This window comes from Desmodus rotundus, chromosome 1 (genome assembly GCF_022682495.2).
Source record: "Desmodus rotundus isolate HL8 chromosome 1, HLdesRot8A.1, whole genome shotgun sequence".
NCBI lineage: Eukaryota > Metazoa > Chordata > Mammalia > Chiroptera > Phyllostomidae > Desmodus > Desmodus rotundus.
The window spans coordinates 122,571,799-122,588,285 of NC_071387.1; the positions used below are offsets into that span (position 1 = coordinate 122,571,799).

A 16,487-nucleotide genomic window follows, 5' to 3' on the forward strand; every position below is an offset into this window, starting at 1 on the left:
TGGTTCTGCTGGGTTAGGTTTGTTTGGGCCACAGTTATGTATTTTAGTTTGTAGATTTTCTCTAATCCTAGTTTCACTGCTAATAATAGTTCCTATATGCATTTTTTTAGGAGGATAAGTGAGACAACTGGAACTAGACTGTCACCATATCCCTATGAGAAATTCCCAAGATGTCTTTTGGAGAGAAATGTAAGAAACTAAAAAAATATACAATTAAAACACCTAGTAGCTGTTTTTCAGGTGAGTAGGTCTTAGCTCTTCTGCTTGGTGTGAGCCTCTGGAGAACAGGAACTGGTTCTGATACCTGTGTGTACCGCTGTGGGGCGCTACACAAGGTCAGCCTGTCCTGAACACTATTTAACAGTCTCAACAGGGCCCACTTGACTCTAGCCATGTCCATCACATTTCCTCTCCAGAAAGACAGATAGGACTTTCTGGACTTGTTTTTGAATTCACACTGCTTAAGTTCTAGGAGCTTTTTCCACACGTGTCTTCTTTAGAGAGAGACGTGGGGAGGCATTGCTACTTGGTGTTGTGACATGAAGGGTCTCGGATCACTCTTCTGGCCTCCCTATTGCCCCAAAGCATTTCTACTTCCCAGTGACCCTCATCCTAGTTGGGAGGCGGAGTGCTCCCCAGTCGTTAAGCATCATCGGGAGTGTGAACAGGGCACACTGGAAGTGCAGTTGGGGGGCTTTTGACTCCAGTGGAAGGATGGAGCGCCAATACATTCGTGGCCAACTTTCCTCACGCTTTCCGCAGAGCAAAGACTCATTATAGGCCCAGGCTGCCAGACCTGGGAACTCAATCTTGCAGCTGTTTCCACCTTTACCCACTCCCACCCCTTCCTCTCAACACACACGCAAGAAAGGTTTCCAGTACCAAGTCACACTTTTGTATAGGGGCATCACCTTTTCTTTTAATACGACTAACACAACACCTTCTGTTGTGGTTACATTCTGTTCAGTTTTTGTCTTATGAAGGTTCACTTCACTTGATCATTTTTTAATATTCCTTCCCCCCCCTCCTGCCCTCCAGCCGGGTTTTTGAGGAATGGATTAACAGAGTAGTCCTTCTTTTATTGAAAACACCTGCAAAAAAGGGAGGGAAGGAAGGAAGGGAGGGAGGGAGGAAAGGGGGGAAGGAGGGAAGAGAAAGAAAGGGCAATCACTCAGGAAGTTCAGAATTCAAAAGACATAAATTTCAAATACGAAAAAATTCAAATATGAACAAAATAAATCACTGTATAAGGAAATGGAGCATTAATTTGACACCCGAGAAGCTTATTGAAAGTAGTGGAGACTGGCAGAGGAGGGGGGCCACTCACACAGCTTGATGAAGGGTAGAGGACAGACTCTCCTGGACTAGATAACTGTCTCTTCCTTCAGCAGGGTCTCCTTTTGTATGGAGCTCAGTCCTCCTCCCAAACTCTCCAGATTCTCCAGGTGCGGGATCTCTTCGGTCTCCTCAGTATTCTGGGAAATGGGTAATAAATGGCACCTAAGGCAGGCTGTTTCTTGAAAGAGGCAGATGGCACCTAGGTAACAGCAAAAGTTTGACTCAGGTTAGAGTGTCATGCTTCATGTCCTAGAGGTCAGGAACTCCCTCCACTAATACAACTCCTTCTGGTCTGTATCTGCCCTCCCTTACACTCCCCTCCAACAAAGGGTACTATAGAGACAGAGAGGAAAAAACGCAACAGAACACAAGGTACACAGACAGATGGATACAGTCACAAAACCACAGCCAGTGCTGGAGTTAGCAATGGTCTAACCATTTACAAGTGAAAAAACAAGGTTTAAGAGAGGAAGGTCAAACACAAACCCAGGCCTTTTGAAGCCCAACTCAAGATGCTTAGAAAAGAAAGGAAAAAGAGAATCGATGTTCATGAGAATAAATGAAGATACCTTAAGAGAATGGTAAATGCTGTATTAATGTTAACACTAAGATAAAGGACAACTTCTATTTTCAGCATTATAGCAGACTAGGTACTCTCCCACTAAAAACAACAGAAATTCTAAATAAAATATTTCTTAAAAAATGTATTTGTGAATGCACCATCAGGCTGGCATCAGAGTAAGATATTCTTAGAAGCCAAAACCATAACAAAAACAGGAATCAGAGAGTTAAGCAAGCACACAATTAGCTTTCACCTTGGAGACGAACAGTCAACTTGGGTGACTCTGATTTCCCATTCTCTTGGCCATTTGGGGCACAAAAAAAAACCCCAGCAGAAAAAGCCCATGACATGCTCCAGAGGAAAATGTAATAAAAGTCTTCCATATAAAACTGGAACTTCAAAGTTACTTGTGTTTACTAAGAATTCATAAACATAAGCTAGCTGTTATGTGCGTTGGCAGCTAAATTCATAATACCTATGTACCTTGTCTGTGATCCTAGGCTAGTTGTGTGCCCATGCACCAGGCAGAAGCAAATGCAAATCCTTTTTTGAGGAAACACTTTAAACACAGGCCTCAAAGAATTCCTACCAAAAAAAAAAATTCCAAGGAAAACGAATTCACTGTCAAAAAACATAAAACATACCAAGAATAAGACATCACAACCAAGAGCCTACATAAACAGTAGCCAATAGACTCAGACCTGCAAATAATTTAATACTAAACTTATAAGACACAAAATGTAAAGTAAGTCCATTTAGCATGTATAATGAAAATATATTTAGAGAATGAATTTAAAATATTAAGGACAAGAGAGTATAAAAGTACAACATTTAGGGGAAAATACAACTTCTAGTTATGAAAATAGATTAATTGAAATAAAAATTTAATGAATAGGTTAAATAGCAGATCAGTCAGCTAAAAAGTGAATGAGTGAAACTGAAGATATCTCTATATATGTTACTCAGAATGCAGCCCAGAAAGACAAAGAGAAGGAAAATATGAAAGAGGAATAAAAAGACATAACAAGGTAATGGAAGTCTTCCTGGAGTTCCGCAAAGTAAAAAAAATAAGATTAAAATGTTCTAGAAACACTGAAAGCTACTACTCCTCAGAATTAGTTCACATACAAATACTAACACAAATACCCACATCCTGAAAACTACCAAACAAAGTCTAAGGGAAAAGAAAGACTGCCTTGGAGAACCAAGATGGCGGCGTAGGTAGACACATTGCGCCTCCTCGCACAACCAGAACTGACAGAAAATCGAATGGCAAGGAAGTCTGACACCAAGGAAATAATAAACATTCATCCAGACCGGTAGGAGGGGCGGAGACAGGCACCGGGGTGGAGAGGACTCGCGTGGCTGTGGCGGGACCGAGACTGGCGGAGTGTGGGACGAACGGGGCAGGCAGTCCGACCACTAGCAGACCCTGCGGCCCCACATTCGCACGGATAAACCGAGAGGGCTGGACTCAGAGTGGCGGAGAACAGGGCAGGAAGAGCGGCGAGTAGCACCCCGAGACCCCACACTCGCGCACAGATAAATGGGATGAACTCGGGGAGCGAAGCAGACAGCGCAACCCAGGGCTCCAGCTCCGGGAAATAAAGCCTCAAACCTCTGATTGAAAACGCCCGTGGGGTTTGGGGAGGCAGCAGGAGAGACTCCCAGCCTCACAGGAGAGGTCATTGGAGAGATCCACAGGGGCCTAGAGTGTGCACAAGCCCACCCACTCGGGAACCAGCACCAGAGGGGCCCAGTTTGATTGTGGGTGGGGGAATGAAAGATTGAAATCCGGAGGAGAGTGAAGCGGGTGCCATTGCTCCCTCTCAGCCCCTCCCCCACGTACAGCGTCACAGCGCAGCAACCAGCGATACCCCGCCCCCGGTGAACACCTAAGGCTCCGCGCCTTTAGGTAACAGATGTGACAAGACAAAAAAAAAAAAAAAAAAAAAAAAAAAAAAAAAAAAAAAAAGGCCCAAATGACAGAACACTTCAAAGCTCCAGAAAAAATACAACTAAGCAAGGAAGAGATAGCCAACCTATTGGATGCACAGTTCAAAACACTGTGCATTAAGATGCTCACAGAATTGGTTGAATCTGTTCGAAAACCAGATGAAAAAATGAAGCCTATGCTAAGAGAAACAAAGGAAAATGTACAGGGAACCAATAGTGATGCAAAGGAAACTGGGACTCAAATCAATGGTGTGGACCAGAAGGAAGAAAGAAACATCCAACCAGAAAATAATGAAGAAACAAGAATTCGGAAAAATGAGGAGAGGCTTAGGAACCTCCAGGACATCTCAAACGTTCCAACATCCGAATTCTAGGGGTGCCAGAAGGAGAAGAGGAAGAACAACAAATTGAAAACTTATTTGAACAAATAATGAAGGAGAACTTCCCTAATCTGGCAAAGGAAATAGACTTCCGGGAAGTCCAGGAAGCTCAGAGAGTCCCAAAGAAGCTGGACCCAAGGAGGAACATACCAAGGCACATCATAATTACATTACCCAAGATTAAACGCAAGGACCTACATCCAAGATTACTGTATCCAGCAAAGCTATCATTTAGAATGGAAGGGAAGATCAAGTGCTTCTCAGATAAAGTCAAGTTAAAGAAGTTCATCATCACCAAGCCCTTATTATATGAAATGTTAAAGGGACTTACCTAAGAAAAAGAAGATCAAAAATAGGAACAGTAAAAATGACAGTAAACTCACAGTTATTAACGGCCACACATAAAACAAAAACGAGGGCAAACTAGGCAAACAACTAGAACATGAGGGTTGTCATTAAGGGAGAGGGAGGGGAGAGGGGGGGAAAGGTACAGAGAATAAGTAGCATAGATGATAGGTGGAAAATAGACAGGGGGAGGGTAAGAATAGTGTAGGAAATGTAGAAGCCAAAGAACTTATAAGTATGACCCATGGACATGAACTATAGGGGGGGAATGTGGGAGGGAGAGGGTGGGCAGGATGGAGTGGAGTTGGGGGGGAAATGGGACAACTGTAATAGCATAATCAATAAATATATTTAAAAAATAAATTAAAAAAAAGAGAAAGACTGCCTTAAAAAAGAATATTTTTATAGAGCTCCAACTTCTCAACAACAATGGAAATGGGAAAATAATAAAATAATATCTTGAATGCTCAGAGAATAACTGTCAACTCAAAAATGAGTGTTTGGCAAAACTAACTTTAATGAACAAATTCCATACAAACAAAATGAGTGTGTCTCTAATTGACTATCATTAAAAAGCATTACAAAGAATATATTTCAAGCAGAAGGATAATGATCTTAGATAGAAGGTCTAAGAAGGTTGTATGAGCAACTCAATTAGTAAATATGTGGGTTAATTTAAACAAATATTAAATGCATAAAATAATGGAAAATATATAGATTTAAAAAAAAAAATTAAAACATTGGACAAAATAGCATATAAATTGAGAGTGGGAAGTCCCTGTATTATAGATAAAGAGAATAAACATGTTGATTAGACTTCAACTTTGTTGTATAAGCATTTTAAAATGTCAAGAATAACTATTACATGAATAAAAATAGACCATATAACTTCCAAACTAAAGAAGGGAGAAATGTAATGAGAACTGTATACATAAAATTCAATCAATCCAAAGCACCGCAAGAGAGTTGAGGCAGAAGGTGAGCAGAGAAGAACTGAAAGTACAAATTCAAGTGACAGAAAAAAATATATATATCAGTAGTTGCAATAAATGTAAAGCAACTAAATGTTCCAGTGAAAAGAAAAAGATTATAAGACCAGATTAAAAAATCCAGTTATAAGCTATTTATAAGAGATAGCCAAAACATGAAGACACAAAAGTTTTTAAGTAAAAGATTTAAAAAATATAACAGGTAAATACTAACCTAAAGAACATAGAAGTACCTATAGTAATATTAGATAACAGACTTTACCACAAAAGCATTATTAGAAATAAAAAGGATAATGATAAAAAGTTTAATTTCCTAGTAAAATATAACAATTCTAAATCAAGATTTAAACAATGCAATAAGCTTGATCTAATGTTTATAGATAAGATTGCACCCAACATGAAACATGAAAACAGACCTCAAACTAGGCTATAGGGCAAGTCTCAATGTTTCTAGAACATTTCTAGGCTATAAGGTAAGTCTAAAATGTTTCTAGAACATTTTAAACTAGGCTATAAGGCAAATCTCAATGAATCTGAAAATATGAGGATTATATAGGCCATGACCTCTCATCAAATAGAAATTAAGTTAAAATCATAAACACAGATGCTGTGGCTCAATGGATTGAGTGCCGGCCTGTGAACCAGGGGGTCAGTGGTTTGATTCCCAGTCTAGAGCACATGCCTGGGGTGTGGGCCGGGTCCCCAGTGGGAGATGTGTGAGAGACAGCAATGCATTGGTGTTCTTCTCCCTGTCTTTCTTCCTCCCTTCCTCTCTCTAAAGATAAATGAATAAAATCTTTTAAAAAATCATAAACATAGAGGTACAATAAAAAATTCTACACTTGGAAATTTAAAAGTATAACTTTAAAATAATTCATGGATCAAAAAACAAAGCATAAGACAAGTAGAAAATATTTGAAATATAACAATAACAAAAAAATACTACACATCAAAATGGGAGCTGCAAATAAAGCAATTCTTACAGGGGAATTAAAGCTTTAAATGTCTACTTACAAAAGAATAATCAATGGTCTTAGATCCTGACTTAGAAGTTGGAAAAGGAATAGCAGAATAATGCAGAAACATTGAGGGAAGTTCAAAATCAGAAGTAAAAGTTAATTAAGTAGAAACCAAACACAAAACATGAAGGTTCAATAAAGCTAAACACTAGTTCTTTGAAGACTAAAACGTGGTAAGCCTCTGACAAAATTGGTGATAAAAAGAGAAAATAAGGAATGAAAAAGAAGTGCATAACTACAGATGCAGCACAAATTAAGAAAGAAAATATTTTTTCTTTTTTTTAAATATATTTATTGATTATGCTATTACAGTTGCCCCATTTCCCCCCCACTCCTTATTCTCTGTACCTTTCCCCCCTCTCCTCCTCCCACTCCCTTAATGACAACCCTCATGTTCTAGTTGTTTGCCTAGTTTGCTCTCGTTTTTGTTTTATGTGTGGCTGTTAATAACTGTGAGTTTGCTGTCATTTTTACTGTTCCTATTTTTGATCATCTTTTTCTTAGGTAAGTCCCTTTAACATTTCATATAATAAGGGCTTGGTGATGATGAACTTCTTTAACTTGACCTTATCTGAGAAGCACTTGATCTTCCCTTCCATTCTAAGTGATAGCTTTGCTGGATACAGTAATCTTGGATGTAGGTCCTTGCGTTTAATCTTGGGTAATGTAATTATGATGTGCCTTGGTGTGTTCCTCCTTGGGTCCAGCTTCTTTGGGACTCTCTGAGCTTCCTGGACTTCCCGGAAGTCTATTTCCTTTGCCAGATTAGGGAAGTTCTCCTTCATTATTTGTTCAAATAAGTTTTCAATTTGTTGTTCTTCCTCTTCTCCTTCTGGCACCCCTATAATTCGATGTTGGAACGTTTCAAGGCGTCCGGGAGGTTCCTGAGCCTCTCCTCATTTTTCCAAGTTCTTGTTTCTTCATTCTTTTCTGGTTGGATGTTTGTTTCTTCCTTCTGGTCCACACCATTGATTTGAGTCCCAGTTTCCTTCTCATCACTATTGGTTCCCTGTACATTTTCCTTTGTTTCTCTTAGCATAGGCTTCATTTTTTCATCTGTTTTTCGAATACATTCAACCAAGTCTGTGAGCATCTTAGTGCACAGTGCTTTGAACTGTGCATCCGATAGGTTGGCTATCTCTTCCTCGCTTAGTTGTATTTTTTCTGGAGCTTTGAAGTGTTCTGTCATTTGGGCCACTTTTTTTTTTTGTCTTGGTGCGTCTGTTACTTTAAGGGGCGGAGCCCTAGGTGTTCACCAGGGCGGGGTAATGCTGGTGGCAGTGCTGTGATGCTGTACGTGGGGGAGAGGCCAAGTGGGAGCAATGGCGCCCGCCTCACTCTCCTCCGGCTTTCAATCTTTCACTCTGCTACCCACAATCAAACTGGGCCACTCTGGTGCTGGTTCCTGAGTAAGTGGGCCTGTGCACACTCTAGGCCCCTGTGGGTCTCTCCAATGACCTCTCCTGTGAGGCTGGGAGTCTCTCCTGCTGCCGCCCCAACCCCCACGGGCGTTTTCAATCAGAGGTTTGAGGCTTTATTTCCCTGAGCTGGAGCCCTGGGTTACTCGGTCTGCTTCGCTCCCCGCCATTTGTCCGGTTTATCTGTGGGCGAATGTGGTGCCGCGGGATGCTACCTGCTGCTCTGCCTGCCCCGTTCTCCGCCACTCTGAGTCCGGCCCTCTTGGTTTATCTGTGCAAATGTGGGGCCGCAGGGTCTGCTAGTGCTCAGACTGCCTGCGCCATTTGTCCCACACTCCGCCAGTCTCAGTCCCGCCACAGCCACGCGAGTCCTCTCCACCCCGGTGCCCGTCTCCGCCCCTCCTACCAGTCTGGATGAATGTTTATTTTCTATTTACTTGGTGTTGGTCCCCCTTGCTGTTCGATTCTCTGTCAGTTCTGGTTGTGCGATGAGGCGCAGTGTGTCTACCTACGCCGCCATCTTGGTTCTCAGAAAGAAAATATTTTCAATAATTTTGTCAATTTATTTTAAAACTTAGATAAAATGTATAAATTTATAAAAATATATAAATTCCCCAAATTGGCTCAAGAATAAATAAAATACCTGAATAGTCCTATAATCCTTAAGAAGAAGCTGAGTCATGAACTTAAAATCTTTCCATAGAGAAATACCATACTCCGTTTACAGGCCAGCTTATACAGGAAAAAATAATAATTCTAAACATGAACTCAGAAATTAGAAAGAAAAAGGATACCCTCACTCATTTTATAAAGGCTATAAAACCGTAATATCAAAATTGGAAAAGGGCAATACAAGAGAAAAATTTTTTATAAATAATCTCACTCATAACATGAATGCAAAATCCTAAAGAAAATGTTACAGAAAAAGCTGAACAACAACAAAAAAGATATCACAAATGTCCAAAGTTATCTGCCACATTAATGGGCTAAAGGAGAAAAGTTAATGATTTTAATACATGCAAAAAGAAAAAGCATCCAATAAAACTTAACACCCATTCATGATTAAAAAGAAAGCATAAATCTTTGCAAACTGGAACTAGAAGGTAACTTCCTTAATATGACAAATATTATCTACCTTAAATATGTATACATATATACAGTACTTCATAATAAAACATCCCTTTACTATCTAATTATCATCATACTGGAGGTACATATATCTAGGGGGAAAAATAAAATGACAAAATTATGAAACTTTTAAATAACCATTAAGGAAGACTTAAGGAAAAGCAAAGAAAAATACCTTGTTAACAGGAAGATACAATATTATTAGTTTTTTAATCAGCTCTCCCTAAATTAACCATATCATTGGTGTAATTCCAAATGAATTTCAATAGAATTTTTCCTGGGAAATATAATGAAAGATTTCTTATATGTAAAAAATATATATACATATAAGAAATATTTTCTTATACATAAGAATAAAGGCCATCTCCCAGTCAAGATGGAGGCATAGGTAGACATGCTTTGCCTCCTTGCACAACCACAGAGAGAATTACAACTAGACCTCAAAACAAATAATACAGGGACAAATAATAGAGGGACTTCCAGCCAAGATGGAGGTGTAGGTGGATACACTTTGCCTCCTTGCACAACCAAAAGAAGGACAACAAATTTATAAAGAGAAAACATCCAGAACTGCCAGAAAATTGAACTGTATGGAAGTCTAACAACCAAGGAGTTAAAGAAGAAACATTCATCCAGACCAGTAGGAGGGGTGGAGGGGACAAGTGGAAGGCAGTAGGTGGAGGACTGGGCGAATGAGGTGGTGGCTGGCGGTCCCACATTTGTATCCAGATAAACCGGGAGGAACAACTGGGGAGCCAGACAGCATGCAACCCAGAGTTTCAGCACTGGGAAATAAAGCCTCAAAACCTCTGGCTATAAAAACCTATGGGGGTTTTGGCAGGGGGAGAAACTCCCAGCCTCACAGTAGAGTTTGATGGAGAGGCCCACAGAGTCCTAGAACATACACAAGCCCACCCACTTGGGAACCAGCACCAGAAGGACCCAATTTGTTTGTGAGTTGCAGAAGTGACTGAAAGCCGGCCAAGAGCCAAGCAAGTGGCATTGTTCCCTTTCTGACCCCTCCCCCACATACAGCACCACAACACAGCAATGTGGGTTGCCCCACCCTGGTGAACACCTAAGGCTCTGCCCCACACAATTTACGGGTGTCTTTTCTACAATAGGCCATGCTACTAAGACACAGAGTCAAAGCAGCTGTACCTAGTACACAGAAACAAATTCAGGGAGGCTGCCAAATTGAGGAGACAAAGAAATATGGCCCACATGAAAGAACAGAACAAAACCCCAGAAAGGGAACTGAATGAAATGGAGATAACTAACCTATCAGATGCAGAGTTAAAACACTGGTGATCAGGATGCTCAAAGAACTCACTGAGTACAGCAAAGACATAAAGGAAGAAATGAATGTTACACTAAGAGCAATAAAGAAAAATCTACAGGGAACCAACAGTGAAAGTGAAGAAGATGGGATTCAAATCAACAATTTGGGACGTAAGGAAGAAATAAGCATTCAACCAGAACAGCAAGAAGAAACAAGAATTCAAAAAATCGAGGAGAGTATAAGAAGTCTCTGGGACATCTCCAAATGTACCAACATCCAAATCTTAGGAGTGCCAGAAGAAGAGGAAGAACAAGAAATTGAAAACTTCTTTGAAAAAATAATGAAGGAAAACTTTCCCAATCTAGCGAAGGAAGTAGACATACAAGTCCAGCAGCTCAGAGAGACCCAAACAAGTTGGACCCCAAGAGGAACACAAGACACATCATATTTAAAATGCTAAAGTTTAAAGATAAAGAGAGAATCTAAAAACAGCAAGAGAAAAGCAGACAATTATCTACAAAGGTTTTCCCATAAGACTGTCAGCTGATTTCTCAAAAGAAACCTTGCAGGCAAGAAGGGCTTGGCAAGGTGTATTCAAAGTGATGAAAAGCAAGGACTTACAACCTAGATTACTCTATCGAGCAAAGGTATCATTTAGAATGGAAGGGCAGATAAAGTGCTTCCCAGACAAGGTAAAGCTGAAGGAGTTCATCATCACCAATCCCTTATTATATGAAATGTTCAAGGGACTTATTTAAGAAAAAGAAGATCAAAATTATGAACACTAAAATGGCAACAAATTCACAACTATCAACAACTGCATCTAAAAAAACCAACTAAGCAAACAACCAGAAAAGGAACAGAATCATAGATATAGAGGTAATTTGGAGGGTCATCAGCTGGGAGGGGAAAAGGGGACAATGGAGGAAAAGGTGCAGGGAATAAGAAGCATAATGTGTAGGTACAAAATAGACAGGGGGATATTAAGAATAGCATAGGAAATGGAGAAGCCAAAGAAATTATATGCTCGATCCATGGACATAAACTAAGTGCGGGATAGCTGGAGGGAAGCGGGGGTACCAGGCAGAGGTGGGCAAAGGTGGAAAAATTGGGACAACTGTAATAGCATAATCAATAAAACATATATTTTTTTAAAGGCCAAAATATCTAAGTTACCTCTGAAAAAGAACAAGTAGAATTTTTCGTACAAGATATCATAATATATAATATCAAGTTAGCATAAAGCTACAGAGACTATGAAAGTATGGTTTGGGCACTATAGGAGACAAATTAATAGAATGTGGAAATATGATTAGTAACAGAAATGGCACTACAGATCAGTGCAGATTAGTCAATAACTGCCATTATAACAACTCAATATTCATTGAAAAAACACAATGAAATGATTCCTACCTCACACCATAAATTTAGTCAAAATGATTAAAGAGTTAAGATCAGAAAGCAAAACTACAAAAGTTTAGAAGATGATATTAGAATATATCTTTAAGACCTCAACAAGGAGTTTTTTTTCCTCGAGGTTGGTTTCTAGTTTCAAGCCACTGTGTTCCAAGAAGATGCTTGATATGATTTCAATTTTCTCGAATTTGTTGAGGCTTGTTTTGTGTCCTACCATGTGGTCTATCTTTGAAAATGTTCCATGTGCATTTGAACAGAATGTATATTTTGCTTCTTTGGGGTAAAAGGTTCTTTATATATCAATTAAGACCATTTGCTCTGGAGAAAGGATGTCAAACTCATTTTCACTGGGGGCCACATCAGCCTCGTGGTTGCCTTCAAAAGGCCGAATGTAATTTTAGGACTGTATAAATGTCACTACTCCTCAACCAGGGGCAAGGAGCTCAGTGCTGCCACCAGGCAGAAACAAGGTGCCGGGCTGGATAAAACAAGGTGGAGGGCTGGATTTGGCCCGTGGGCCTTGTGTTTGCCACCTGTGCTCCAGAGTGTTGTTCAATGTCACAACACCCTTATTGATTCTTTGTTTGGAAGATCTATCCATTTTAACAGTGGGGTGTTAAATCCCCTACCATGAATGTGTTGCTGTCGATATCTTTCTTGAAGTCCTCCAAAATTTTCCTTACATATTTTAGGTGCTCCTATGTTGGGTGCAAATGTTTATAAGGGTTACATCTTCTTGATGGACTATGTCCTTAAGTATTATATAGTGACATTCTTTGTCTCTTTTTATGGTCTTTGTTTTGAAGTCTATTTTTTCTGATATAAGTATGGCTACCCCAGCTTCTTTTTTCATGTCTGTGCGATTGTAATATTTTTTCCACTCCTTCACTTTTAGCATGCCACCAAATCAAAAAAACGTATGCACCCCAATGTTCATAGCAACATTATTTATAATAGCCAAGTGCTAGAAACAGCCTAAGTGCCCATCAGTAAATGAGTGAATCAAAAAACTGTGGTGCATTTACACAATGGAATACTATGTAGGAGAAAGAAAGAAGGAGCTCCTACCGTTCGCAACAGCATGGATGGAACTGGAGAGCATTATGCTAAGTGAAATAAGCCAGGTGATGAAAGACAAATACTGTATGATCTCACCTATAAGAGGAACCTAATGAGCAAAACAAACAAACGAGCAAAATAGAACCATTGGCATGGAAACAAGGAACAGGCTGACAGCGACCAGAGAGAAGTGGGGAGAGCATTAAGGGTGAAAAGAAGGGGAAGGGACTAGTCAAGGAACAGGTATAAATGACCCGTAAACATGGACAACAGGGTGGGGATTGACTGTGGGAGTGGGGGGTGATCTGGGCGGAGGAGAGCAAAGGGGGGAAAATGGGGACAACTGTAATTGAACAACAATAAAATCTTTTTAAAAAAGAAGAAAAAAGACCTCAACAAGGACAGATGTCTTAAATAATACACAAAGGGAAGAAACAATTTAAGGGAAAATATCAATAAATTTAGCAGTAAAAAATTAACTCCTGTTCCTCAAAGAATCCAATATAAGAAGTAAAAAGCCAGGCCCTAAACTAGAAGATATGTGCAATATCTATACTAATAAAGGATTAGTATCTAAATTATACAGAGAACTCCTACAAATCACTTTGAAAGGACAAAAGATAGGAAAAATACTAAATAAGAATTCCTTAAAATAGAAAACACAAATGGCCAATAAATACATGCAATATGTTCAACCTGTTTAGTAATTACGGAAATGCATTTTAATAGCATGAGACACAATCTTACACCAATTAAACTGGCAAAGTTTCAGAATAAATGATTCTGGTTTAGGGAGAAAAGATGAAAGGATCAGAAAGAGCCCGATGGTTGAGCTGGGGGAGACCTCAAAGACACTTCGTGTACTACCATATTTCATTAAGTTTGACGAGCCAGTTTTTTTTTTTTACATTTTAACATCTGTGAAATGAGGGTGTGTCTTACAAGCTATAGCATCTTACGTTACACTTGGCATCACTTTTTCTTTCTCAGTGGTACATAAAATAAGGGTGTAATATAAGCAGTGCAGTGAATGAAATATGGCTGGTTCTTAAACTATATGGTAGAAATATTGGTGTACAGATTATTTTTAATTACTTATATCTTACAGATACATTTGAATATTCTTTATTATATATTCCATGTATAATAAGGTTGAATTAAAATAGTTAATAATCATGGGTCAGGTTAACTGAGCAGGGAGAGGATCAGGAGTAGAGATAAAATTTGATAGGACTATGAACTTAGATGGGGATGGTCTGTAGAGATAAAGAGGGTAGGGTGAGGAATAAGTCTTAGGACACAAGACAGTGTAAGGAACAGTATGAAAATTTGGAAGAGTTTGGTTCTGAAGTCAAGTAGGATAAGAATTGGGAAGGACAACGGTGGGGGTAGGGTTGAAGCTCTAGAACAGTGCTGTCCAGCAGAACTTCCTGCAACAATGAAATTTCTATATCTGTACTGTCTAATATGGTAGCCACTAGACACATAATAATGTGGTTATTAAGCATTTGGAATGTGTCTAGTGTGGCTGAGGTATTGAATTTCTAACTTTATTTCATTTTAATTAATTGAACAGCGCAGTTATAGAGGGTCCATGGCTCCTGAATCCAGACAGAGGACAGGGAGAGGGAGAGGGGCACCAGCCCCAGGACACTCACCAGCCACTATGAACAGAAAGATGCCAAAGCCCAGGACGTAGTAAGGCCACTGCACGGAGAACTGGGGAGGGCTGGGCTTCATCGTCAGACTCTGGATCTCCAGGGCATGCAGCAACAAGGCCAGGAGAGCGCAAGCCCCTGCAGGGTCACAGAGAAGCACCCTTGCTCTCCTCCTGTGGTTCTGCCTTTGCTCCGGCCTTCCTCGGACTTAGTCAGACAGAGCCATGTAGGCTGGGTGGCTCCTGCCTGGAGGCTCCTTTCTTCTGCTGGCACACCTTGCCCTCTCCAAGTCAGTAACTTCCACCCCACATGCCTGCCTTGCCCGTTTGCCACTCATCTCAAAGCCCATGTGCCTCGCCCCCCAGGGGCCCCCTAATCAGAAATCCCTTTCCTGAGTACCCTTTGTGCTCATGACCTCAGCTGACTCCAGCCTGGGCCCTTCGGGTGTGATGCTTTGGACTGAACTCAGCCTGATTTTCCCACTGTGAAACTTCCGGCTCCTCCATCTCATGGCAGGGGAGGGCCTTGGTCTACCTTTAGAAGCAAAGGTTCCAAAGAGCAGAGACAGTCTTTCCATTTACCCATCTAAGAAACATTTATATTGTATTAGAATATTGAATTCAACTGTATATTGAATTTAACTGTAGTAAAATTCTATTCCAGACTCTACAATAGTCACTGGAATAGAAATTATGGTAAAATGACCACCAGACAAAGGACCCCAGCCAGTGTGGTAAGGGCTGTGCTAGCTGGAAGTGTGGAGCGCTGAGAAGCCCTTAAGAAGAGGGGTCATAAATACTGAGGGGTGGATGCGGCAGTGGGCTACTTCACAGAGAAGCCAAGAGAAGAGGCCTTAAAATCCTCTCTCCTGACATCACAGAGACCACCCCCCTTCTCCCCTCCCCCCTACCCACCTTTGGGCCCCTCCCCAAGCCTTCCCCAAGGCCTTTGTGCTTGTTCCACACCTGTGAGGAAGCTGAAGAAGGCTGACACAAAATTGTGCTTCCGGGTCCTTGGAAAGAGCTGAGATGCAAAGGACACCATGATGAGCGTGGTGAGGAAAGACAAGACGACTGCAGACAGCAGGGAAACACGGCCAAGGGTGATGTAAACTGCAGGGGGGGGGGAGAGCAGGCTGGCGCTGGGCACCCTGACCCCAAAGGGCAGAGCCCACAGAGCCCACGGATTCTGGCTGGGGATGACCCCTGGAGCTCCACCACTTCGGGTCCCAACGTGTGGCCTGGCACCAAGGTTCTGACCCTGCCACTTTGGCCCCAAGAAAGCTCTGGCCCCATTTGGTTCCCCATGACATCAAAGTAGACAAACCAAAAAAATTAGATGGATGAACGGTGGTTTTAAAAACAACATAAAATAAAACCCTCATGAGAGAATTTATTTCATGAGGAAACATAAGGAATTGCATCGATACTGGTCACACTGAAAGAAGTCACTGGTGGCAAATCAGAACTTTGTGAGATCAAGATGTTCCGACCTCTGCGGGGAACCCCTATAGTCATCCTGGTTAATAGAAGTAATGAAACAGACCCAAAGCAGCAGAGTCGGAGTCTTAAGGACATCACCCTTAAGGACGGGTGATACCTGTCCTTAAGACTCTGACCCTTACATGATTGAGACCCATGTTAAAATGAGTTTGTATACCCTCTGGAATGTGCAGAAATGGACACCTGGGGGGGTGGAATAAAGTGACAAAGGTATTGTCAAAGACCCAGAGTTCTAGAGTCTACCCTTGAGTTAAAACAATGCTTCTCAATCTCAACCAGAGACGATGTTGACCCTCGGGGAATATTTGGCAGTGCCAAGAAGTCATCTTGTCTGTCACAACTAAGGGAGGGGGTGTTCTACTGGTATCTAGAAGGTAGAAGAAGGCTGGGGTGCTGCTAACCTATAAGAAACAAGGGAGCTCCCAATAAAGATCG

General features: G+C 40.9%; 1 protein-coding gene across 3 annotated transcripts in view; it reads right to left on the minus strand.

Annotated features, from left to right (window-relative positions):
- Window positions 1-889: 889 nt before the first annotated feature.
- The window catches only part of TMEM225B (transmembrane protein 225B), a 38,120-nt gene continuing 22,522 nt past the window's right edge, over window positions 890-16,487 (minus strand). For all 3 annotated transcript variants that reach the window (XM_045204423.2, XM_045204422.2, XM_024571526.3), the window contains exons 6-9: window positions 15,516-15,662; window positions 14,551-14,688; window positions 1,328-1,537; window positions 890-1,091 (exon numbers count right to left, since the gene is read on the minus strand). In XM_045204423.2, the coding sequence (XP_045060358.1) occupies window positions 1,365-1,537; window positions 14,551-14,688; window positions 15,516-15,662 (458 nt within the window). In that variant the 3' untranslated portion in view covers window positions 890-1,091; window positions 1,328-1,364. The remainder of the gene's footprint in view (window positions 1,092-1,327; window positions 1,538-14,550; window positions 14,689-15,515; window positions 15,663-16,487) is intronic.